General features: G+C 44.0%; 1 protein-coding gene across 1 annotated transcript in view; it reads right to left on the minus strand.

Annotated features, from left to right (window-relative positions):
- Positions 1-3,891: 3,891 nt before the first annotated feature.
- The window catches only part of prtga (protogenin homolog a (Gallus gallus)), a gene marked incomplete at both ends in the record, with an annotated part of 33,813 nt that continues 17,236 nt past the window's right edge, over positions 3,892-20,468 (minus strand). Inside the window, 13 exon segments of the mRNA XM_080843539.1 lie at positions 3,892-4,278; positions 4,356-4,487; positions 4,600-4,735; positions 4,888-5,011; positions 5,337-5,519; positions 6,883-7,053; positions 7,796-7,923; positions 8,714-8,810; positions 8,813-8,899; positions 9,078-9,173; positions 15,715-15,903; positions 17,176-17,481; positions 19,020-19,184. Coding sequence (XP_080699665.1) covers positions 3,892-4,278; positions 4,356-4,487; positions 4,600-4,735; positions 4,888-5,011; positions 5,337-5,519; positions 6,883-7,053; positions 7,796-7,923; positions 8,714-8,810; positions 8,813-8,899; positions 9,078-9,173; positions 15,715-15,903; positions 17,176-17,481; positions 19,020-19,184 — 2,201 coding nt within the window.

A 20,468-nucleotide genomic window follows, 5' to 3' on the forward strand; every position in this document is an offset into this window, starting at 1 on the left:
CCATGGCCTTGGCTCAGTCTAACGCTGAGAAAACAGCAGCTTGGACAGATAGAGCTATACAACAGGAAAACAAAGGGGTCAACCTGTAAATGTAGGTGTCCTGCTGGCCAACAAAGGTGAAAGAAGGAACAAGAAACTGGCAGATAGGTGGGATGGCACAACAGTCTACTCTAGATAATGACAGGATTGCTGGTTGCTGGTCTTCCTTGTGGCTCTGATCCACGTTGTTGTGACACAGGATTTTGAGACAATGACGGTGGACAGAGACGATGTGATGGGTTCAGACTCAGCTGGAGTTGAACAAGAAAGTACTTCAGTGTCCTCTATCTATCAGTCCTGTGTGCTGATGGGTCCCTGTCTGCTGAACCCCTGTCAACTGTAACTTTTCCTGCTCAAACTAACCACCTCATCAAATGTGGCATGGTGTGTGGCATGGGTGTACAGACCACACTCCCATTACACATACAGTATCCCCATGACATCAGTATAGGTTAATAGTGTTACAAACACATAAGTAGGTAATCATTTGAATTTGGCCTGACTTAAAACCAGTGTAGTTGATATTAAAGGTTCAAATCATTCTTGGCTTTTATTAGACATAATATTTTGGCATGACGCTGTCATTATAAAGAAAACACACTGGAACACCTTCCAAAAAGTTGATAGTTCTTGTGAACAACCAGGAAAAAATGACAACATAACATAAACAAGTAACAGTTACAACAGGTACATTCATTTTCAAGGCCGGTGCAAGTTTTATGTGGCAGCAGAAGACATTCATGGGTCCCCCTGAGTGAAATCGTATAAAGCCCAATGTTGCTTTGCCATGACACATGTACACCAGTACCGCCTTTACACAAGTAGTGTGACAGCAGATGCAAAGCAGGAGACAGAGCAGTGTACAATCAATGCTCACACAAGAGCCTTCGCCTCATCCCTACAGTCACATATTTAAGAAAAGAACAAAATGAAACAAACAAAAATTAACACAATTCAGAATCACATAGCTGGAGTGATCAGCATCACTCATTTCTCTGAGAACCATGTAACACTGCTCACTTTTACTGGGCATTACAATCTCACAATGTCTGGGTCACATCTCTACTGCGCAGTTGATATCCCTGAGTTAAGTGTCTTGTTCAAAACTACATTTGCAATACTACAATACTGCCTGAGTGTTTTGGAGAGTATGGAGACATTACCATTGTAGAGTAAAGTTATCAATAACAATATTGTAGAATAAGATAATCTCTGCAACTAACTGATCCGCTTAAATTGCCAAACAGTGTGTTGTATTCATGTATTCATTTTCCTATATTATTTTAGTAAAGAGTACCATTGGACCACAGACAACAGAAACTAAGATGATGCAGTGGAATACACTTGCCAATAAAAGAGCAAAACAAACAAAAATTCCATATACAATATGAATGTAAAACTTTAGCACAGCTTTCCAGATTAATATTCACCTGCAACACTTGAAGAGGTATTCACATTATAATCAACATTACAGGCAGAGCTAGGCAAACATTAAATTCAGTCGGTACTGCAAAGGGAGGTTATCGGTCTCCCCTACTACCATAAAAAAGGTTTCTCCTCCAGTGAGAAAACAGTAAAAAAAAGACACGGAGTAGACGCAAACTGCTGTTAGCTGAACTTACATGTTATAATGATAACATAAAATCACAACCATGTATGACTTTCCTTGAGGTGTCTCAGTAGTGTGCCTAAATCCATTTACTGCATACAGAAGGTACGGAATTACAGCTGTCGAACATGTTGAGAGAATGATAAAACATCATGCAAGGACAAAAGGCTAACCTGATTATTTGCCAATGTGCAACGGTGACTCTAAAATCTTTGGTTTATATCGTTTGCTTTTCAAAAGAAAATAAAACTGATTGTGTCGCTCTGATTTAAGCATGGCCTTCAGTGACCACTGGTTTCCTCTGATTGAAAAGAATGATGCAGCGTTGAGCAGGAAATACAATATAATACCTCTGCATATAATTTTCCCCTATAATACAAACACATCCTGTAATACTAGCAACATCTCTTTGGAGGAAACCAATCTGGACTAGTTGGTTGTTTTGCAAACCGATTAATCGATTACCCCTTTACATCATCATGTACCCTACACCCCAGGAGCACTTTGTGGGAGATTACCCGCATCTCAACTCATTTGGTCACAGAATGGGGGCACAAATGTGCAAGGCATTTCATTCTTCAAAAAGCAGCATCTTTGCTGATCCACAGGCTACTGCATTCCATCTTTGGTCTAGCCTGAGGATATTCCTGAGGACCAGTAGGAAAGAAAACTGAAGAAGCAAACGACTCTTTGGGCTATAGCATTAGTCACCGTTGCACACGGACATCGCGATCTACAAACTGAAACTAATCTGAGAGACAAGTGCTAAACTCATGTTTCTACTCTAAAATAGTACTGACTATTTTAAGAACTAAAGTAACTAGAGAATGTACTCAGCAGTACATAAAAGTCAAGAAAAAATATATATCTTATAATGTTAAAGTTTTTTGGTGTTCAATCCATTCTTCACTTCCACTTCACTGATTCCACTCATTAACTGTTTCACTGGTTAACAACAATCATTCCTCTCTCATCTCTCATCCCCATGTGCGAAAGAGTTCCCTCATAATATTCTTTGGTAAGCAAACACTGTGCTTCCTAGCTCTGAAATCCAAGGAACTCGATCCACATTAAGGCCATTTTAAAGGTTTTAAGGGTAGCTGTGTTGCGTACAACAACATAGCTGTATTGGTAAGATCCCTACTAAACAACAAAAAAAAAAAATCAATAAAACAATTAACACCTGCCATAGCACAGTCATATAATCCTTAATAAAAAGGCCTTTCCACCTGTGAGAAGGGTATCACAAGGCTCTGAACTGATACTGGCGCAAGAATCTTGAGAAACATACATAACAGATCTATGGCAACTAATCCAACTTTGATAAGCAGTTCAGCTCAAAGATGATACCCTGTCAATCAACCATGGAACATCAGAAAACACATGGTTTGTTCAAATGTACTAAACCTTGTTCCCTGAGTTAAGGAAGAAAAAAAAACAATACAAAAAATGCTTAAAACGAGGTAGTATAAAACAGGGATTGTAAGGGCATATGCACTTCCAGATACACAAAAAACATAATGCAGCATTATTCAATCTTTGGAAATTCTTGAAATGTGACGGCTTCAAATAAGGTAAACTGAACACTCCTGGGTTTCTTCATAATGCAGCAGAATGTGGACAAAAATATTATTATATACCTGAGAGCATTCATCTGAAAAATCTACATTAGTACACTAGTAATGTGCTGACTTGAGAAAAAGGAAATGCAGTGCACTTACAATCCCATCCTTCGGAAAAAAAAAAAAAAAAAAGCACAGAAAGACAGAAGACAACTCTAAGCTAATTGACGCAAATTATTGCTATCAGGAAGTATCAATTGTTATAACAATGGGTTTCCCCACTGTATGTATAAGTGGACATTAAATACATAGTTGATGTTTACCTGAAGTAAACTGAGGTAGATCGTCAGCAAAAGGAGGTCCATTGTCCCTTTCGTTCCAGTGACAAACTTAAATAATGTCAGAAAATGTAACAGTCATATTTCCCATTTTTTGACAATCTTTTTAAACATTCATGGTGGGTGAGATTTAAACAAACAGACACACAAAAAAGGAAGATAAAGAAAAATCGAGACATTCAATAAACACAGGTCTTTGGCATAAATATGAAGCCAGAGCACTAGTCTTCCAAGTAGCCTCTTGATTTTTGGCCTCCTGCTCATTGTCCATCGAAACAGGAGGGAGGTGGAAAGGGAGGAATAGGGGGATAAGGAGCGGGGACAGAGGTATATGGTGTTGGGGTCATTCACACCACGACAGGGAAAGTGCAGGCTGGGAAATGTCTGGGACCTCACGCTGCTCCTGGCAGGGCTCTACTGTGCCTTCTCCCATGTCCACAGCGATGTCCGATGACGGAGCCTCAGGGACACATTCACCTTCAGACCCACCACTCTCCACTCCCTGCAGAGAAGACGGCCGACTGCCTTGTCCTGATGATAGATCGGTCATCTCCATTTCGTCATGGGAGTAGCGGCCTGAATCCCCGGTCTCGTGGCTCCCCTCGCTGGAGCCCTCAGTGTCTCCCGACGAGCTAAACAGAACCTGCAGGGAAGTGGGCTGGTGAGCCTCCTCCTTAAAGCACAGAACCGTGGTCCCTGGCTGGTAGGAACATGTGCTTTGGGTCCTCCGCTGATTCTGTGTAGTAGCACAAAGAAAAAGAGTATGATGCAACAGACTGTTAACCATGGACAATGTGTCCCTTCCACTTGACTTTGTATCTTTTTTACCTGTCTTTTCTCGTTTCCCTCCTTCTCAAAGAAAAGCCACTTCTTCTTTTTCTTCACTTCAGGATTTGTGTTGACTGGGCCATAGCTATTTATGATCAAATTCGTTCCACCCTAAAAATGACAGTCTTGATTAATTAATTTGGCACGGCTTTTAAAAGTATCACATTTTCACAGTTTCACGAGCAAGATTAAGCAAGATTGATTGTATATTTTTGATTCTCACCTTGGCGTCAATGAAATGATCACTCATCATGGGCACCATCACCTCTGCGTTCTCAACCTGAACCTTGCCAGCCAAATGAGAGAGGGCAGGAATCTGGCCACCACCTTGTCTCACAGTTTTTGTTGTGCCGGATTTCCTATCAAATCAATATAATCATTATAACAATTTAATATAATCACACACTGGGCTATCAAGAATGGGTCTTGGCCTACAACTTAATCCAGTTAAGGTAATTGAAGGGAAACATGTATTGACAGCAGAATGGTCTGAAAATGACCATGCAATTACCTGGCTTTGCCCCTACACACAAGGATAATGGCACAGATGATGATGCAGGTGAGTGCTACAGACACCCCTAAGATGATGCCAGTCATCGACTTCTGGTCAAGGTGGTAGAAGCCATCAGAAAACGCTGTAAGACACATTATCAGTCATGAGAAAAGTCCTCTCACATCTCAGTAGAAAGATACCTCCTTTCACACAAGCAGCTGAACCATGGTCACTGACAGCATGCATATCTGTTATTCACGGGCCGCCTTACAATATAAATCATTCAAACTGGAAATGAAAGCAAAAGGCTAAGATATTCAATTTAAGACCTTATGAGTCTGATGTACCACCGGTTATAATTACAGCCTGTTTAAGGAACAGAATCTTGAAAGTTACACAGAGGAGCCCACTAGGGGGCTCTGGTCATGATATTTGAAAGACTATTGTTCCATGAATCCTCCTCTGACCTTTGGCATGAGTGGAGCCATGTGAGCGCCTGGGGACGTGGCCAGAGGAAGAGCCATCTGTTTGTACAGCCAGCTCTACTGCACTGGAGAATGGCCCGTCACCCATCTCATTGGAGGCTGACACTTTCACCAGGTAGACGTTCCCTGGCTGTAGCTTCTCCAGCAAAGCCATAGTGATGCTCCCTGCGAATGAAAGAATGAAAAGGGACACTTAGACTCGTTTACATGAAGAAGAAAAAAAAAAAGATTACAGGAACACAGAGAAATATCCTGCTGTCTTTCTGGCAGAGAAATAAGTGGTCATCAGTGTATTCCTCTGTGGTCCCAAAACCAGCAGTTTCTTAAGTGCCCCTCTCCCATGGTTCTACTGAACCATGAAAAACCAAGGTTTACTGCACAGTGGAAAAAAACATAAAAGTTTCCCAGCAGTAGAGGAGCTATTTGTGACCAGCGTGCCCAAAGAACAAGTGGGGGTCAAAGATCGCAGGCTGTGCCCATTCCAGACCCCTGTACCACCCAGCCCCTGGCTGTAACACAGCCAAACCCTCAACAGTAACTGTCATGGAGCTGCAAGTGATTTACACCACAGAGGGTCCAAAGCCAGGTAGGAGGGCTTTGTGGATGACCTCAGCGTTGACCCTCCACAACGACAGCTCAGGAGTGAAGCAGAGATGCCAGGCATTTCGAGGAGTCATCTGCTATGAATTACTTCTCTGCTGCTTAGAAACCTATCAGCAGTTCCAGGAGCTTCCAACATTTGGCAGCTGCCTGTGTCACAGTTATGTGCCCAGTCAAATGTCAACATGTCTAAGCCAATCAGCATATTTGTTTTTCTTCCCTGAGGAACACAACAGTGGGCCATTTTTCTTTCCTGTTTGGTTGCAAAAGGTTGTGTCAAATTCAGTTATAGATGCGTTATTGTTAAAACAATGTCTTGCACTGTGTTCTGTTATTTTTCTTTTGGTCTTCTTGTAGAACTTTGAGCAGGACTTTGGGCAACATTTGATATAGTAGAAAGAAGTCAGTAGAATATATCATTATTGTTGTTTGGCAGTGGTCAATTGTTTCTTAGCCAGACTGGAACATCACATACTTTCATGCAACTCTGCATCAAAGAACTCTCAAACTTGTGTTGCTTCACTGGTAACAGACAACAGAGCATTATCTACAAGCACGCAGGAATCACAAGAGATGAATGACAAATAAAAAGATGGATTGTAGGATGAAATGAGTTATTGATTTCCAATTGGCTTTGTGGTGTGGAGAGGGGGCAGGTGTTAGGGGTCTGTAAGGGCTCCCTGCAGCCCTCTCTGCCCAGCAACTGTTCTCTCTCTCTCTCTCTCTCTCTCTCTCTCTCTCTCTCTCTCTCTCTCTCTCTCTCTCTCTCTCTCTCTCTCTCTCTCCTCTCCTCTCTCTCTCTCTCTCTCTTCTCTCTCTCTCTCTCCTCTCTCTCTCTCTCTCTCTCTCTCTCTCTCTCTCTCTCTCTCTCTCTCTCTCTCTCTCTCTCTCTCTCTCTCTCTCTCTCTCCCTTTCTATCTCTCCTCACCTTCTCTTTGGAGCACCTGCCATTCACCAGCCACCCAGGCCTTGCGGGAAGCATAGAGGATGGTGTAGTGAGTCACTGGTACACTGGACTCATCTGGTAGCTTCCAGGAGACTAGGGCTGTGTCGTCCTCAATCAGCGTCACCTTCACTCCAGATGGAGGCTGTGTGGGTGCTGTAAAAGAGAGGAGATGAGAGAGTTGAAAACTGTATCTGGAGAAAACAGCTTTTTTTTAAGGACTGAAAAGGCACAAAGTCTACTTCGACGACTAATTTTCTAAGCACAATCCGAGCTCAAATCTGATAGGAGCAAAACACTCAGAGGCTTTTAAGTGACTCTGATACCTGATGGGAACCCTGATGGCAGGATACACAGTGCAACGGGAGGCCTCCTGAGTGATGTGATCTATTCACACTTGGCACACTCCCATGCTCAATCCCTGTAGTGCTGCTGAGGCTTATTTGTAAATCCACTAAATGGCTGTGGCCTTTTGGGAAGATAAGTGGAGAGAGGCTGTACTTAAGCCACACCTCAGCTTCAGCTTTGTGAGTACGTGACTGATGGGGACTATGCCATGTTAACAGCCAGCTAAATCAGGTCAAATACAGTATCTGAGTGCTTCTTGATTTCAGCGCCAGATCAGTAGCAACCTGAAATTGGATTACCTCATAATCAATGATGATATCCTGTCCATTTTAACTAGAGGCTCAATGATCTTATTTCATGAGTATTCAGGGGAACAATTGAAGAGAGGGTTTCCTATATCACAAGCCAATACATTCCAGCTACAATGCAAAACAAACAAATAGGGATCTAATCACTATAGGGACCGTGAGTTAAACCATTGATCGCACAGACTGTTACATATGGTATGTGGTGAGGGGTGGGGGTTGTCATTTTGAATCATGATGCTCACCTTGAGGACGTGTGCTCTGGTATACAACAGGGCTCCAAGGACTGGAGAGCTGCTCAATGTGGAGACGAACTGCAAACTCGTAGCGGGTGTTGGGTTCCAGGTCCTGTACTAGCAGACTCGGTTCAGCACTGCAAAAACATGACAAGGTATTTTTCACATTACCGAAATGACAAGGACATACACTCAATTACTGCAGCAAAATCTTGTGCATGTTTATAATATATTTTAAGTGTAGACAGAAATGGCATTATGATGTTTTGTCTAGGTATTTCAGTGTTTGTCTTGTTATTGAAATGCACAGTGTGTCAAGTACTGTCATGTATTCTTGCCAAGTCCTATTAACACAACTTTAACTATTATTTTGCCTGAAATAAGAGTTTTTCAAATAGTATAAACCCACTGAGAAGGCTATACAGCTATAGGTACATGGAGGTTGTGAGGCCTTCCAGGTGGTGAAAGATAAACTCAGGTTACCCTGTAGTGTTTATTACAGCCACTAGAGAGTGCTACACAACACTGGAGATTAATGACAGTACTGGGAACGGTGGCATGAATATCCCCCTCTCAGGTCTCACACACTTTCAGTGACAGCAGCGCTCAATACAGATCAATACAATTGTATTGTATTATTATAGTTATTTTCTAATATGTAGGCACTCTGAGATTCCTTTGAATGAAAAGTGCTTTAAAAATAAAATGAATTATTATTATTATAGATCATAACACAGAAATCATCCCTCACAAGGTCACACAAAGACAAAAAAAGAACCAATCATGTAAAAAGTGATTTCAAAGGTCCTTAAAATGTGTTTAAAATGGCCCAATTATCACATCTTTAACTTTATAACGAGAGATGGCTACGTTAACCTATCTATAGCTGCCTGTCTGTCTCAGGAGAAACCCGTCTGGAGCACTTACGTCTGCAGGTAGAGCACCAGCGAGGCGTTCTGTAAGCCCACAGGATTACAACGGACGGTGTAGTTCACAGTCTGGCCCTTGCTGAAGGCAGGCCGGCCCAGTGCAAGAACACAGCAGATGAGCTATTGGTCTTTGCATAGAGATGGTGAGGGGGTGGCGGAGGGGGTACCAGACGATCACGGACGGCTATGAAAGAGAGATTAATTTTTTATATATACAGTATGTGACGATGAATGGCATTGCCTGACTTAATGACTGAATAAAATGATCATTGTCATCTTGACAGCTCAATATCAATATCTATTTTCAATGCACGACACAATACAATAACATATAGTGATTTCCTCAAATGGAAGCAACTTACAGACACATCCAGGGGTGCTGACAGTCTGGTCTGCTTGGTATCCCTCTCCCATAAAATTGTAGGCCAGGAGTTTGACGTGATACTTCTTTCTGGGGTCTGCACATTCAAATAGAGAACACATGCAAATAAGACATTTTGCTGACAGTGTCACTTGGCCATCAACATCCCCCTCCATGCATTGATAATGAGCCCAGCATGTGAATCCATAATGGACTGTGAGTACAGCGGAGAGGTGTGTGTGTGGCCAGCAGGGCTTTGCTGACTCAGGCGTCTCTGTGTGTGTGTGTGTGTGTGTGTGTGTGTGTGTTGCGCGCGCATGATGAGACTGGGTGATGGGCGCTGGGCACTGGAGGTCAGAGGGCCATTCTACAGCAGATGTGTGGTTCTGAGGGCTCAACTCCTGACCAGCACAACCATCCACCCTGACCCCCCCCCCCCCCCCCCCCCCTCAACCCCCCTTCCCTGAGCGGCACAAAAGATGAGCACCCCATCCATCACTCTGTCAGTGAGTTGTGAGCAGAATGGACGGCTTTCACCCTGCGCCCCTACCCCACCTCCATCCTCTGCTGACCACTGGACACTCATTCAGCCCCCAGGACAGGGAGGAGGGGCTGCAGCAGGGGACAATGGCTCCATGGGAACACAGGAGCAGTCAGTCAAACCGCTAAAGCCAGTGCCCTTACAAAACCCCATTGGGTCACCTTCCAGAAATTACACAACTCACATCTCTCAAAGTAATAGGTTAATGCCAACCCTGGAACTCTCACTTTCTCAATATTTCTGAGTATGCTACAGATAATTAGACACACTTCAAGCAGGGTTTTTAGTATATAAGTAAATGACATATATAATATCACTATCGTAACGCGACCTATTATCCCGCGGGCCACCAAAAAATCCGCTTAACAAATATGTTTTTATCAATATAAATATGGTTTAATGAATCAACCTTACATATTTCAGAAGTGACAGGTGTGTAGAACATGCACGAAGTCTTGTTTGACTCTCAGCAGGAACATTTCTTAACGTATTTTCCGATTTGTTTTGTACAGTCGCGAAATGGCAACAAAGTTGGCGACGACCTATTATCCCGCATTGATGTAAAATGCCGTTGGGAATCAAGCTCAACAAGAAAAAGAATTTACACCGAACGTCGCGAAATCAAAATTCTACTATTTGTATCAGGCTGGTTTGTACATGCAGTATTACAACACTATCTTATACACTTCAATACGCTGTATATGTGCCATTTTTGCTACAAAGCTAATTTAAATACCCTTTTTGGGCAGGGACTTATGTTTTCCGAAATCTGCGATCCTGGATGACACCGAAATCAATATTAAGTAACGTGTACCAGCTCTTGCGGGATAATAGGTCGTGCGGGATAATAGGTCGGGCTACGATATACATTTAAGAATGAATATACAACCCAGTCAGGCAGAATGTGGTCAACATGGAGACAGCAACTGCTGATAACCTGGTCATTAATCCATTATTTATATTGCAAAACAAATTACAAGCTTTGCAATAGCCTGACATATGAGTTTTTCATATAGTATAAACCCACCGTGAAGGCTGTACAGCTATGGGTACATGGAGGTTGTGAGGCCTTCCAGATGGTGAACGATAAACTCAGGTTACCCTGTAGTGTTCATGACAGCCACTAGAGAGTGCTATACAACGCTGGAGATTAATGACAGTACTGGGAACAGCGGCATGAATATCCCTCTCTCAGGTCTCACACACTTCCAGTGACAGCAGCGCTCAATACAGATCATGACACAGAAATCATCCCTCACCAGGTCACACAAAAAAACAAAAACAAGAAAAAGAACCAATGATGTAAAATGTTTTCAAAAGTGATTTCAAAATGTTTAAAAAGCCCCTATTGACACATCTATAATGTTGGAGACAAAGATAATTTATCCTGCATGTGCTCAGTTAATTTGTGCCTTGTGAGCATCACACCCCTTATAGACAGCAGGGCTCCTCTGAGGCTGTGTACACCCGTCAGTTTGACGCCTCCAAGAGCTCAGGTGCCACCTTTTGGGCAGCTGGAAAACTGAGACTGCAAGCCCAAAAAGTGTGAGCAGAGTGAGGTGTTGGGTGTTCCATGCATCAGCTTGCTCTTTGAGCCCGAGGGATTGTGGGAGGGTTGGGGCGCTGAGGGGGGAGCGCGCAGTGACAGGGATCCACAAGATTCAGTGGAGCCAGCCCAGGGTCAGGGGGTCAGGCCCAGATAAAAACTCCCTAGGAATTCCAGGTCATGGGTGTGTAATACGAGTTGAGCCTTTTTTTTCTCCCAGAATACCCCCCAGCTTTAGTTGGGTGAAGATAAAGAAATTATTTCAGACAGATGGGGAGGAGGGGAGAACTCTTCAGTTCTGTGCAGGAGGAGAGTTGCAGGAGCAACTGGAGTTGGGATGAAACTTCCTTGAGCGTTTATTTAAAGTATATATTTTTGTAATCTTATATTACTTTGACTTTAAAGTATATATTTTTAGTCTTACATAACTTTGACTAAATAATTTAAAAGATTTTTAAATAAAATAAAAAATGAATTCATCACGCTCCTCCAACATACATCGATGAATATCTAATGGGGAATTATTGAATAGTTGTAAATACATTGAAACACAAAAAGAAATGCCACTGTCATCTGCCTGGCTCAAAGCCTGGAGCCTATGTCCGACTCCAGGCTCCATCTTTTTAGGGGTTGTGGTCAAGGAGTCCAGCCCAACACGGAACCCCGCCCCTCTGCATGGTGGCCCGGGGCAATTACGCAGTGAGAGAAGTAGGGGGGATGACATCTGGGCCATGACCTTTGACATGGAATCTGGGCAAGCTAAATCCTGCTGAAGGTGGGGCTTCGGGAGTGGGAGAGTTTAGCTGGGTAACCGAGCAGAAAAATGCTATAAAAAAATACATTTGAAAAACCAAAACAAATGTGTGATGGACAGCTAAAAACAAAATGTTAGGTTTAGGTTTGTGAACTTAGTAGACACTTTTTCCAAAGCGACTTTCATATATAAAATGTACGGATGAAAGTATCACCCTATGAGATAATTTAAAACAAATATATACATTTTACTGGGTGTTGGCACCGGCAGCAGCAAAATAGGACTTAACTGGCAGGTCTTTCTTTTTGTATTGAATGCTCACACTGGGCCCTAAAAGATATAATGCCTCATCACACACACACACAGACACACACACACACACACACACACACACACACACACACACACACACCTCACCCTGCACAGTCACTCATGACTGCACTGATTGCCTCTCACAACCAACCAGCTTCTCAAAGGAAGGCATGTATTAGTCCATTCAACAACGCTCAATACCACACACAGATAAAGGACACTGTGGCTGCTAATGGTCCTATATAAACTAGCATATGTGGATTCAATGCTACTCAAAAAACAAAGCATGGCAAATCTGTTCTGTTTTCACAGACACACACACACACACACACACACACACACACACACACACACACACACACACACACACACACACACACACACACACACACACACACACACACACACACACACACACACGGACAATATGTTCCTCTGTGTGCATTCATATAAGAGGCCTTTGTCTCCACAGATAGCCAATGAACTCAACGTTTGTTTAAATCGAACCAGGCAGCTCATTGATGTCCCCAGTATCTCACATCTATCTTTTGACACTCAACATGATATACTAGATTTGTAAACAGAACAAACACCACTGACTCCATAAGATGGCCTGCAGCGGCTAAATAAATCTCAGATTGTTCTTCGGTTGCCACAAGCCCGGCAGTAGTTTAACCCCAAGCACTCCAGGAGAGGAACAAGCAAAACAGGGGAAACGCCACTCTATCATGGGCCTCCACCGAGGCAGCGCTCGCTTACAACGGCTCATATTCCTCTCAGGAAGAGCCATTCATCATGGAAAGAGCCAGCAGAGCACGTGCAGTGTCACTCTCTCTCAACATGACTCAGTATGGGAGCACAAGCTACTGACACATCCCTGAGCTACGACTGTACTAAGACATATCTGTTTACTCTCCATTACCCACAGGTCTCAATGCAGGTTTGCAAACTTTAATGAGATACAATGGAGTCAGCATGTGGAGGAGAAATGTATACCGGAAGATATACTGGCATTTTTTAACTTGAGTTAAAAAAGGGACAAATCTCCCTTAAGTCAGCCAAACATGAAATCAAAATATCAAGAGCATTGAGAGGACACATTTATGACCTGTGGTAGCGGGCGGCTGTGCTAATCGTGTGACAGTTGGCTCAGGTTGGATGCTGGGTGCATTAAACGGTCGGCCAAAGATCGGCGTTTACAAACAATTCATGTGTTCCACCTATCCTCCTCATTAGAGTGTAGTCACATCAGGATGGTTTATTAAGAAGAATAAGTCACGCTTTGTCACTTCAAATAAAATCAATGGTAAAATGACCTCTCAGAGGTGAAATACTGCCATGGACTACTCAGATATAGGTAAACATGCACATTAAAGCGGACCCAAATGGATGAGGACACACAAGTTTAATTAAAGAGGCCCTATATTAGGAGACTTAACACAAAGCAATTACTGTAGAGAGGCCTTCGCCTTTATGGCGCTATAAATATTCAGATGCTATAAACAGACCCCAGGCAAGCAGGCAAGGCGAAAGAGCAGCAATCTATGTAACGGATTTTTACAGACTAGCACATCAATCCTTTCTACATCTCATATACAGTTTAATTATACAATGAAAACGTCTCTTCTTATGTCTTTCATTGCCTAGTTTTGTTTGAATTCCAAGCATGAGCAGCATTTAGGTGAGTATTTATAGGGGCTTTCTGTTCCTCAGCAACAAGCATCCTACTACGCCCCCCCGACCCCCCCCCCCCCCCCCCCCCACACCCCTGACAGCAGCCCCTTTAGAATGGTGTCTTTTTTATCATCTATGCAGATAGGACTGTTTAAGTGCATGATAGTAGGGTACATTTGATTTATTTCAGGAAACTTGTCCCAGTAGACACACACACACACACACACACACACACACACACACACACACACACACACACACACACACACACACATTCTGCCTTGTGTCCAGATCCTGAGCAGCATTAGGAGTGTATAATAATAATAATAATATGTGCGTATCCAGCCGTTCCACCCGCTACAACAAAACAGCGGAGGCTTTGGGTTATCGGGGAGAGGTCTGAGTTTGCTTGACTCACTCTTAACCAATAAACACTGTTCTGCAGCACAATGGCCAGCTTTGATGTGAGAGCCCCTCCAATAGCTGGGCCCTCAGCACTCATAAAACACATCGTAAATCTCCCCCACCAAATAACAGCCTGACTCTCCTGTAAGGCCGCCAAAGCCTTCACCAACACCACCACCACCACCACCACCACCACCTCCATCCACAACAGGCCCAATGGAGGCCCTGCCATGCGGACCACCAAAAAGGCTGTCCAATGTGACTAATGAAAACTAAAAACTGACTATGGACTAGTGCATGTCTGTTAGGTTTTCAGGTCATAGCTTGTTAATAATAAAAGATGTATGTCTCAGTTCAAGCGGGTGGTGACTCAGGTTAACCCACTTAAAGAGCCTTTAGATATAAGGCCATGACATTTCTTCTCAGTATTTAATTAATAAGCAAATAATGATATTGATACTGAAACGACTTCACATAAATCACAATATTATGTGTGAACACTTCCTGCTTTGTGGTGTCGCCTCCCCGTGCCCTGCCTCACTGTTCTCCTCACAGTATGGCCACTGCACGGATAACAAAAACAATCCGCCAGAGAGAAAACAGAAAAAAGGAGGATTCACACTGTATTTATGGCTCCTGTGAGCCTCCCCCACCTCCTTCTCCCCCTCCTCCTCCTCCTCCTCCTCCTCCTCCTCCACCTTTTTTCAGAGCTGGACAGTGCTCAGCCAAGCCTCCCCTGATTTACATTTCAGCTGCTGACCACATGGCTGACCCTGTCCTAGCACAGATGGCTAGATGTCCACTGGCTCTGGAGCCGTGAGAGCAGCCTAGAGCACACATGGCCAGGGCATGAAAGAGCTGACCTCCACGCTCTGGACAGCCTGGACCCTCCTTTGTGGCCTTTTTGCTTTGACCGGACAGCTTGATTTGGAGGACTGCTGGGTGGACACACATTCAGGGTTTGGGAGGTCAAAAGGTCAGTGGAGTGTAGGACGGGGAGGGCTGGGAGTCCTGGTCCCCTTTTCACAGGGAAAGGCCCTCCTGAGATGGGACACATATCTTCCATGGCAGGGCTGATTTAATCAATCAGGCCAGGGCTCTTTGTTGCCAATAGCTTCTCCTGATAGGAGGATCCCCCATTGTTCTATGCAAAACTAATGACCTCTCTCTCCAACACAAAGATGGTCGATCATTCTACAGAAATGGGTTGACGTAGGTTAACTGAAGTTTATCTAACGGAGGTTTCGACTTCAAGTATACCGATTAAAGCTCAATATACATCCACACACATACTTATGACTTACAACCATTCATATGATGGAGAAACTCCCAATTGATGCTGAAACAGGACATACTAAATCAATTCAGCAGCCAATTGGTGGCACAGGGAGACTTAAGTCACTCACCGAGTCCTCCGATGGTGTAGTGGTTATCCTGGGCACGCAACTGAATGGGGGCTCTCTCTGTCTGGCTCTCCTCGTGATAGAAGAGCCGGTAGCCTTGGATGCCAGCAGCATTGCCTGGGGAGAGTTTCCAATGGACCACAATGGTGGTACAGTTCAGAGGCTCCAGCTGCAGCACTGGGGCCAGGGGCACTGGAGAACACATAGGGATCAGTTAGTCACAGCAGTGTCAGGTCTTACATCAATGAAAAGATCATTTGATTATTGTTATTTCAACTCCTTCTTTGATGTTCGTGCATTAGAAGAAACAACACCCTGATCTTCAGTTTAACTCTTTGCATGAAAACCCATGGTGTCATCTTGGTATTACCATTAATACACAGCTGACCTTCCAGCTGAGACCTTGCTCCATGGCATTTATACCAGCTACTGCTGAAGGACAGTACTAAACTCATGGGGGGGCTCACAGGAGGGTGGATGTGAGAGCTCAAAGTATTGTAGGAATGTGAGGCCGGGGGTTGACAAGTGAGTTTAACTCCTGCTCCTGCTCCTGGTCTTGTTGACGCAACTAGGAATGTCTCCCACCCAGCTGTTCTCCTGCTTTATCTGATGGAAAAAACAGGCCCTGCTCCCACTGTCCCCCTACACCCCCTCAAGAGACCCATCGACTCTTTAGAGCTACAGCAGGCACATCCACGGCCAGCCAAACACAAGCAGCAAAGACCCCATGACCAGTGAAAAAAAAAAAAAGGCTACACATTCTGGACACACAGCTAGCATGTCACGCTTAGCTGGCTTTGAGGAGAAGCCTTAGAAAATGCACTCTCTTTTTAGGGGAGGTTGAGAGAAGCATCCCCCCTCCCCCTTGTGTGCAGGCCCTCTGGCACTAAACAGCCCTATTCTTCTCTGTGCTGCTGGAGGCTTGGGTCTCTCTCTTTATGACCCATGACTGAGGCCATTCCCATGTTTCCTGACAGTGCAGGGCAAAGGTCGCTGAGTAACAAATGCAATGCCTTAACAAGATTATTAGAGCGCACTCTTCACATGGGCCCCTCACACACAGCACCACCAGGGCCGCACACACAGAGAGGGGACTCACACTAATCTCACTGAGGTTTGGAGCTCTCGCCGTTGTTTTGTTTTTGTGTTGTTTTTTTTTCTCCGCTCTCCCCACAATGAACTTTGCTTTCGGTGGACTTCAAAGCGCCCACCATTTGCATATACAGTACGTGCACGATATGGCTTGGTCAACCTAGCCTTAGTTGACGGCTTACAGGCCTGCAGCATGTTCTTGTTTGCTTAATCTATACATGCCAAACACAGTAGGGAGGAATGTCAATTTATTTAACATGTGCAGTTTGTAGGTTATCGCCTAAGCACTAATATCCGCTTAACCCGCATGAGCATCTAACAATGTTATTGTCATGACTTCTGTCATTCAGAACTGTTTCACTGTCGGTGTACCTTTGGTGCTGGAGGCTTTAGGGGTGCGGTGGGATGTCCAGGCAGACTGCTCCCCCCAGCCCACTTTGGTGGCAGCGGCGATGCGTACGAGGTAGATGGTGTCGGGCTGCAGGCCTTCCAGCAGGTGCTGAGCGTAGTGGCCCGGCAGCTCCAGCTGGGTGATGGCGCTGTCGGTGCTGGTGCGGTAGGCCAGGCGGTAGGCCGAGACGTGGCCGCGGCTCAGCTTGGGCGGCAGCAGTTGCCAGGACACCTGGATGTCGGTTGGGCTGCTGCTGGTGAGGCTGAGCTCAGGGGCTCGCAGGGGCACTGCGGAGGACAGAGGAGAAGTGTTACCTCAGACCCATACACCCACACCGCACTTACCAGCTCAGATACTGAAGGCAGTGATGTACACAACTAGTGGTGGGATCATTTACAACTCATCATTTTCAAAGTTTCCAAAACTAGCAACCTAGGCTATGCACTACATAGTTCTGTGGTCCAGGTCAGACCACCCTGCGAAAATGTAAAAAATGATAGCACCAAAAGACATGAATTAGCATGCTAGCATGCTTGTTGTTAGTATGGTTTTTTCATGGCTTTTCAGTAATAAGATCAGGCAGGTCAATCGCTTTACTAACTGATGCACACAGGGTAAGGGAGTAAGGGAACCTGCTGAAATGAGACAGAAAGACACTGATCTCTATGATTGACTCGCAGACACTGATCTCTAGTATTTACTCTGGGTCATTTGCCCTTGATCTTCATAGTGAAAGGGCTGTGGATCAGAATCATTAGTCGCTATCATTTTCTATAATTATTCTTCACTATTCTTATGTATCCTGTATTCATGTGTGTCTCATAATTAGGTTCAAACAGCAAGTCTGTGTCAAGTCTGTGTCCTCCATGCTGAACTTTGTGATTGGTGGTTGAATTTGTTTTCAAAAAGTTACAGACACCAGCAAGGGGAGACTATTATTCTTTTTTTTCTGTCTTCTCTGTGGCATTGTGGCAGTTTCTGTGCCACAGTTGTCCTCTCATACATATTCATGTAGGGTTGGGACTAATGATTTACACTTCTGTGAAACCTTCCTCTCTCCCTTGATGCGCATCAGAAAGAATAAAACCTTGACCATCAATCAACGGCATTATAAAATGACTATCAATAGCCCAAATAAATAAAGGTAGGTCTACAGCAGGAAATATGACTACGCCTGAGGTAAAGGTTTAAGTGAAAAGCAAGAGGGCTCCTTAAATAATACATTCAGAAAACAAGTGCATTGATTTATGGCTTGTTCTCTGTATTAGAAAGAATGTGCTTGTGAGGGGTCTAAAGTTAGGACAGGAGTCTTGGGATGATTTTAAAAGTGAGGTCAGACCCCTTTAACTGGAGTTAAGTACCAGGTTGTATTTTCAACACTCTGCTGGGGCAGGTCTCTACATATCATCCAGTCTAATGTTTAACCAGCTGAAAGTCTTTCATCTCCTTCTCCATTAGAGCAGGCCACCGTGCCTGTAGTCGTGCTGCTCGGGGAAGGCAGCTGGTATTTGTTCTTTGAAATAATGGGCTGCGAGGACTATCAGTCCTCTCCAGTGAAAGATCCAGACTCTCAGTTCACATGCCCAGAGTGCCAAATGGATCACAGAAAATCATTTGGCACTAAGTGGGTAGAGCAGTTACAACAGAGAACTACCTGACATTGTTGGCGAGAATTAGTGTATATGTTCAAGGAATGTGTGAATGTATATATGTACGTATGTATGTGTGAATGTATATAACGTATATGTTTAGTGAATGTGTTAATGTATGTATGTATGTATGTATACCATGATCATGTGCATGTGTATTACATGTGCAAACTCACCATCTTCAAGAGTGTGTTGGATAATGTGGTCAGACATGCGACTGGCTCCCATGGGCATGTAAGCCACAATGTAAAAGGTGTAGTTCCTGGCAGGCTCCAGGTCATCAATAATATAGCGGGTGGTGTCATTGCCAATGACAACTTGGTATTCTTCATTATTCAAACCTGGGTGGAGAAGAGAGGCTCTGTTGTCAAAACACACCGTATGCAGTTACCCATCACCACATCATCTACCATCCGAAGCAGAGCTCGGTGCAGTTTTCCAAAGTATAAGTCTAAAAGTCAGGAAGCGACATAAGAGTGTTGCTTGTAACACTTTTGCTTTTCAATATCCCTTAAAGAATCATGAAGGGTACATTGAAAAATGGGCAACGAAAGAAATGTGCTTGAGAATGTTAATGAGGAGAGCGTTGTTTTTGAGTTGTTAATTAAGGGCCACTGAAAGGCATTGGGGTCTGACTCTGAGGAGGCCTCCCCACAATAACAGAGAGATTTATGTGGATTAGTGAGATTGAAAAGAAGGACCTGGCCCTCTGCATCTTGTAACTAGTATCTATCTCTTTGATAGACTAATTAGTGCATAATTTCTTTGACTTTGGAAAGCCACTCATTCTTGTTGAATCAGTATAATAATTCTGAAGATCTTTTATAAACATAGAAAGAGTGCCAATCTGAGGTTGGGCCGCCATACAGCAGACGTGTCAACTCAATCAAACTAGTCAGATCGTCCACATTTGGCAACGTCGGCATGTCATCAACATGTCCATAACTCAAACTTTCCCACACAGGCAGCTTGCACCTGATAGCACTTTAATTAGCACACTTTGGGAAGATCACACAAAGGAATCACTTAAAGCCTGGCTGCACTGAATCGCCCTGGCCCAATTTCTGACCCGGTAAACAGGCTTCTTGAGAGCAGACAGAAGAGCGCCTTGTTAGGGGGCCCTGAATGTGCTTGGTGAGCCCCGCGCTGGACTTGAGGTGAAAAGGGAGAGCAGGACAAAGCCTGCCTTCCAGGCCGAGTCGAGCGCTCCCTGTGCCTCCTCCAAGCCTCTCCAGCACAGGATTAGCACACTTCAACACGGAGGCTAATTAGTTCCTGCCTTCAATGGATTGGCCGTTTATTTCCGATGTTTTCTGCCCATGACAACAGAGACACAGTGTAGTGTCCTAGCCATTTTTGTCAATCTAAACGGGGAGGCTTTCTTTAGCATAGGAACATAATGTGCTGCTAACTTCCTATTAAGTGGACAAAATCACTCACAAAAGCCTGGCATTCATGAGGGAAAAGGCTGATTTTCTGACTTTTTCCCTCCATTACTATTGTATAACCTGACAGGTGTTTCTTTTACATTCAGTGCCTTTTAAAACTGGTAAGAGTCAGCTGAATGACTGACTGTTTAACCCATCACTAACTGGTCATTTGACTTCATCAACAATAACCATTCA

This window comes from Sprattus sprattus (assembly GCF_963457725.1).
Source record: "Sprattus sprattus genome assembly, chromosome: 8".
Classification (NCBI taxonomy): Eukaryota; Metazoa; Chordata; class Actinopteri; order Clupeiformes; family Clupeidae; genus Sprattus; species Sprattus sprattus.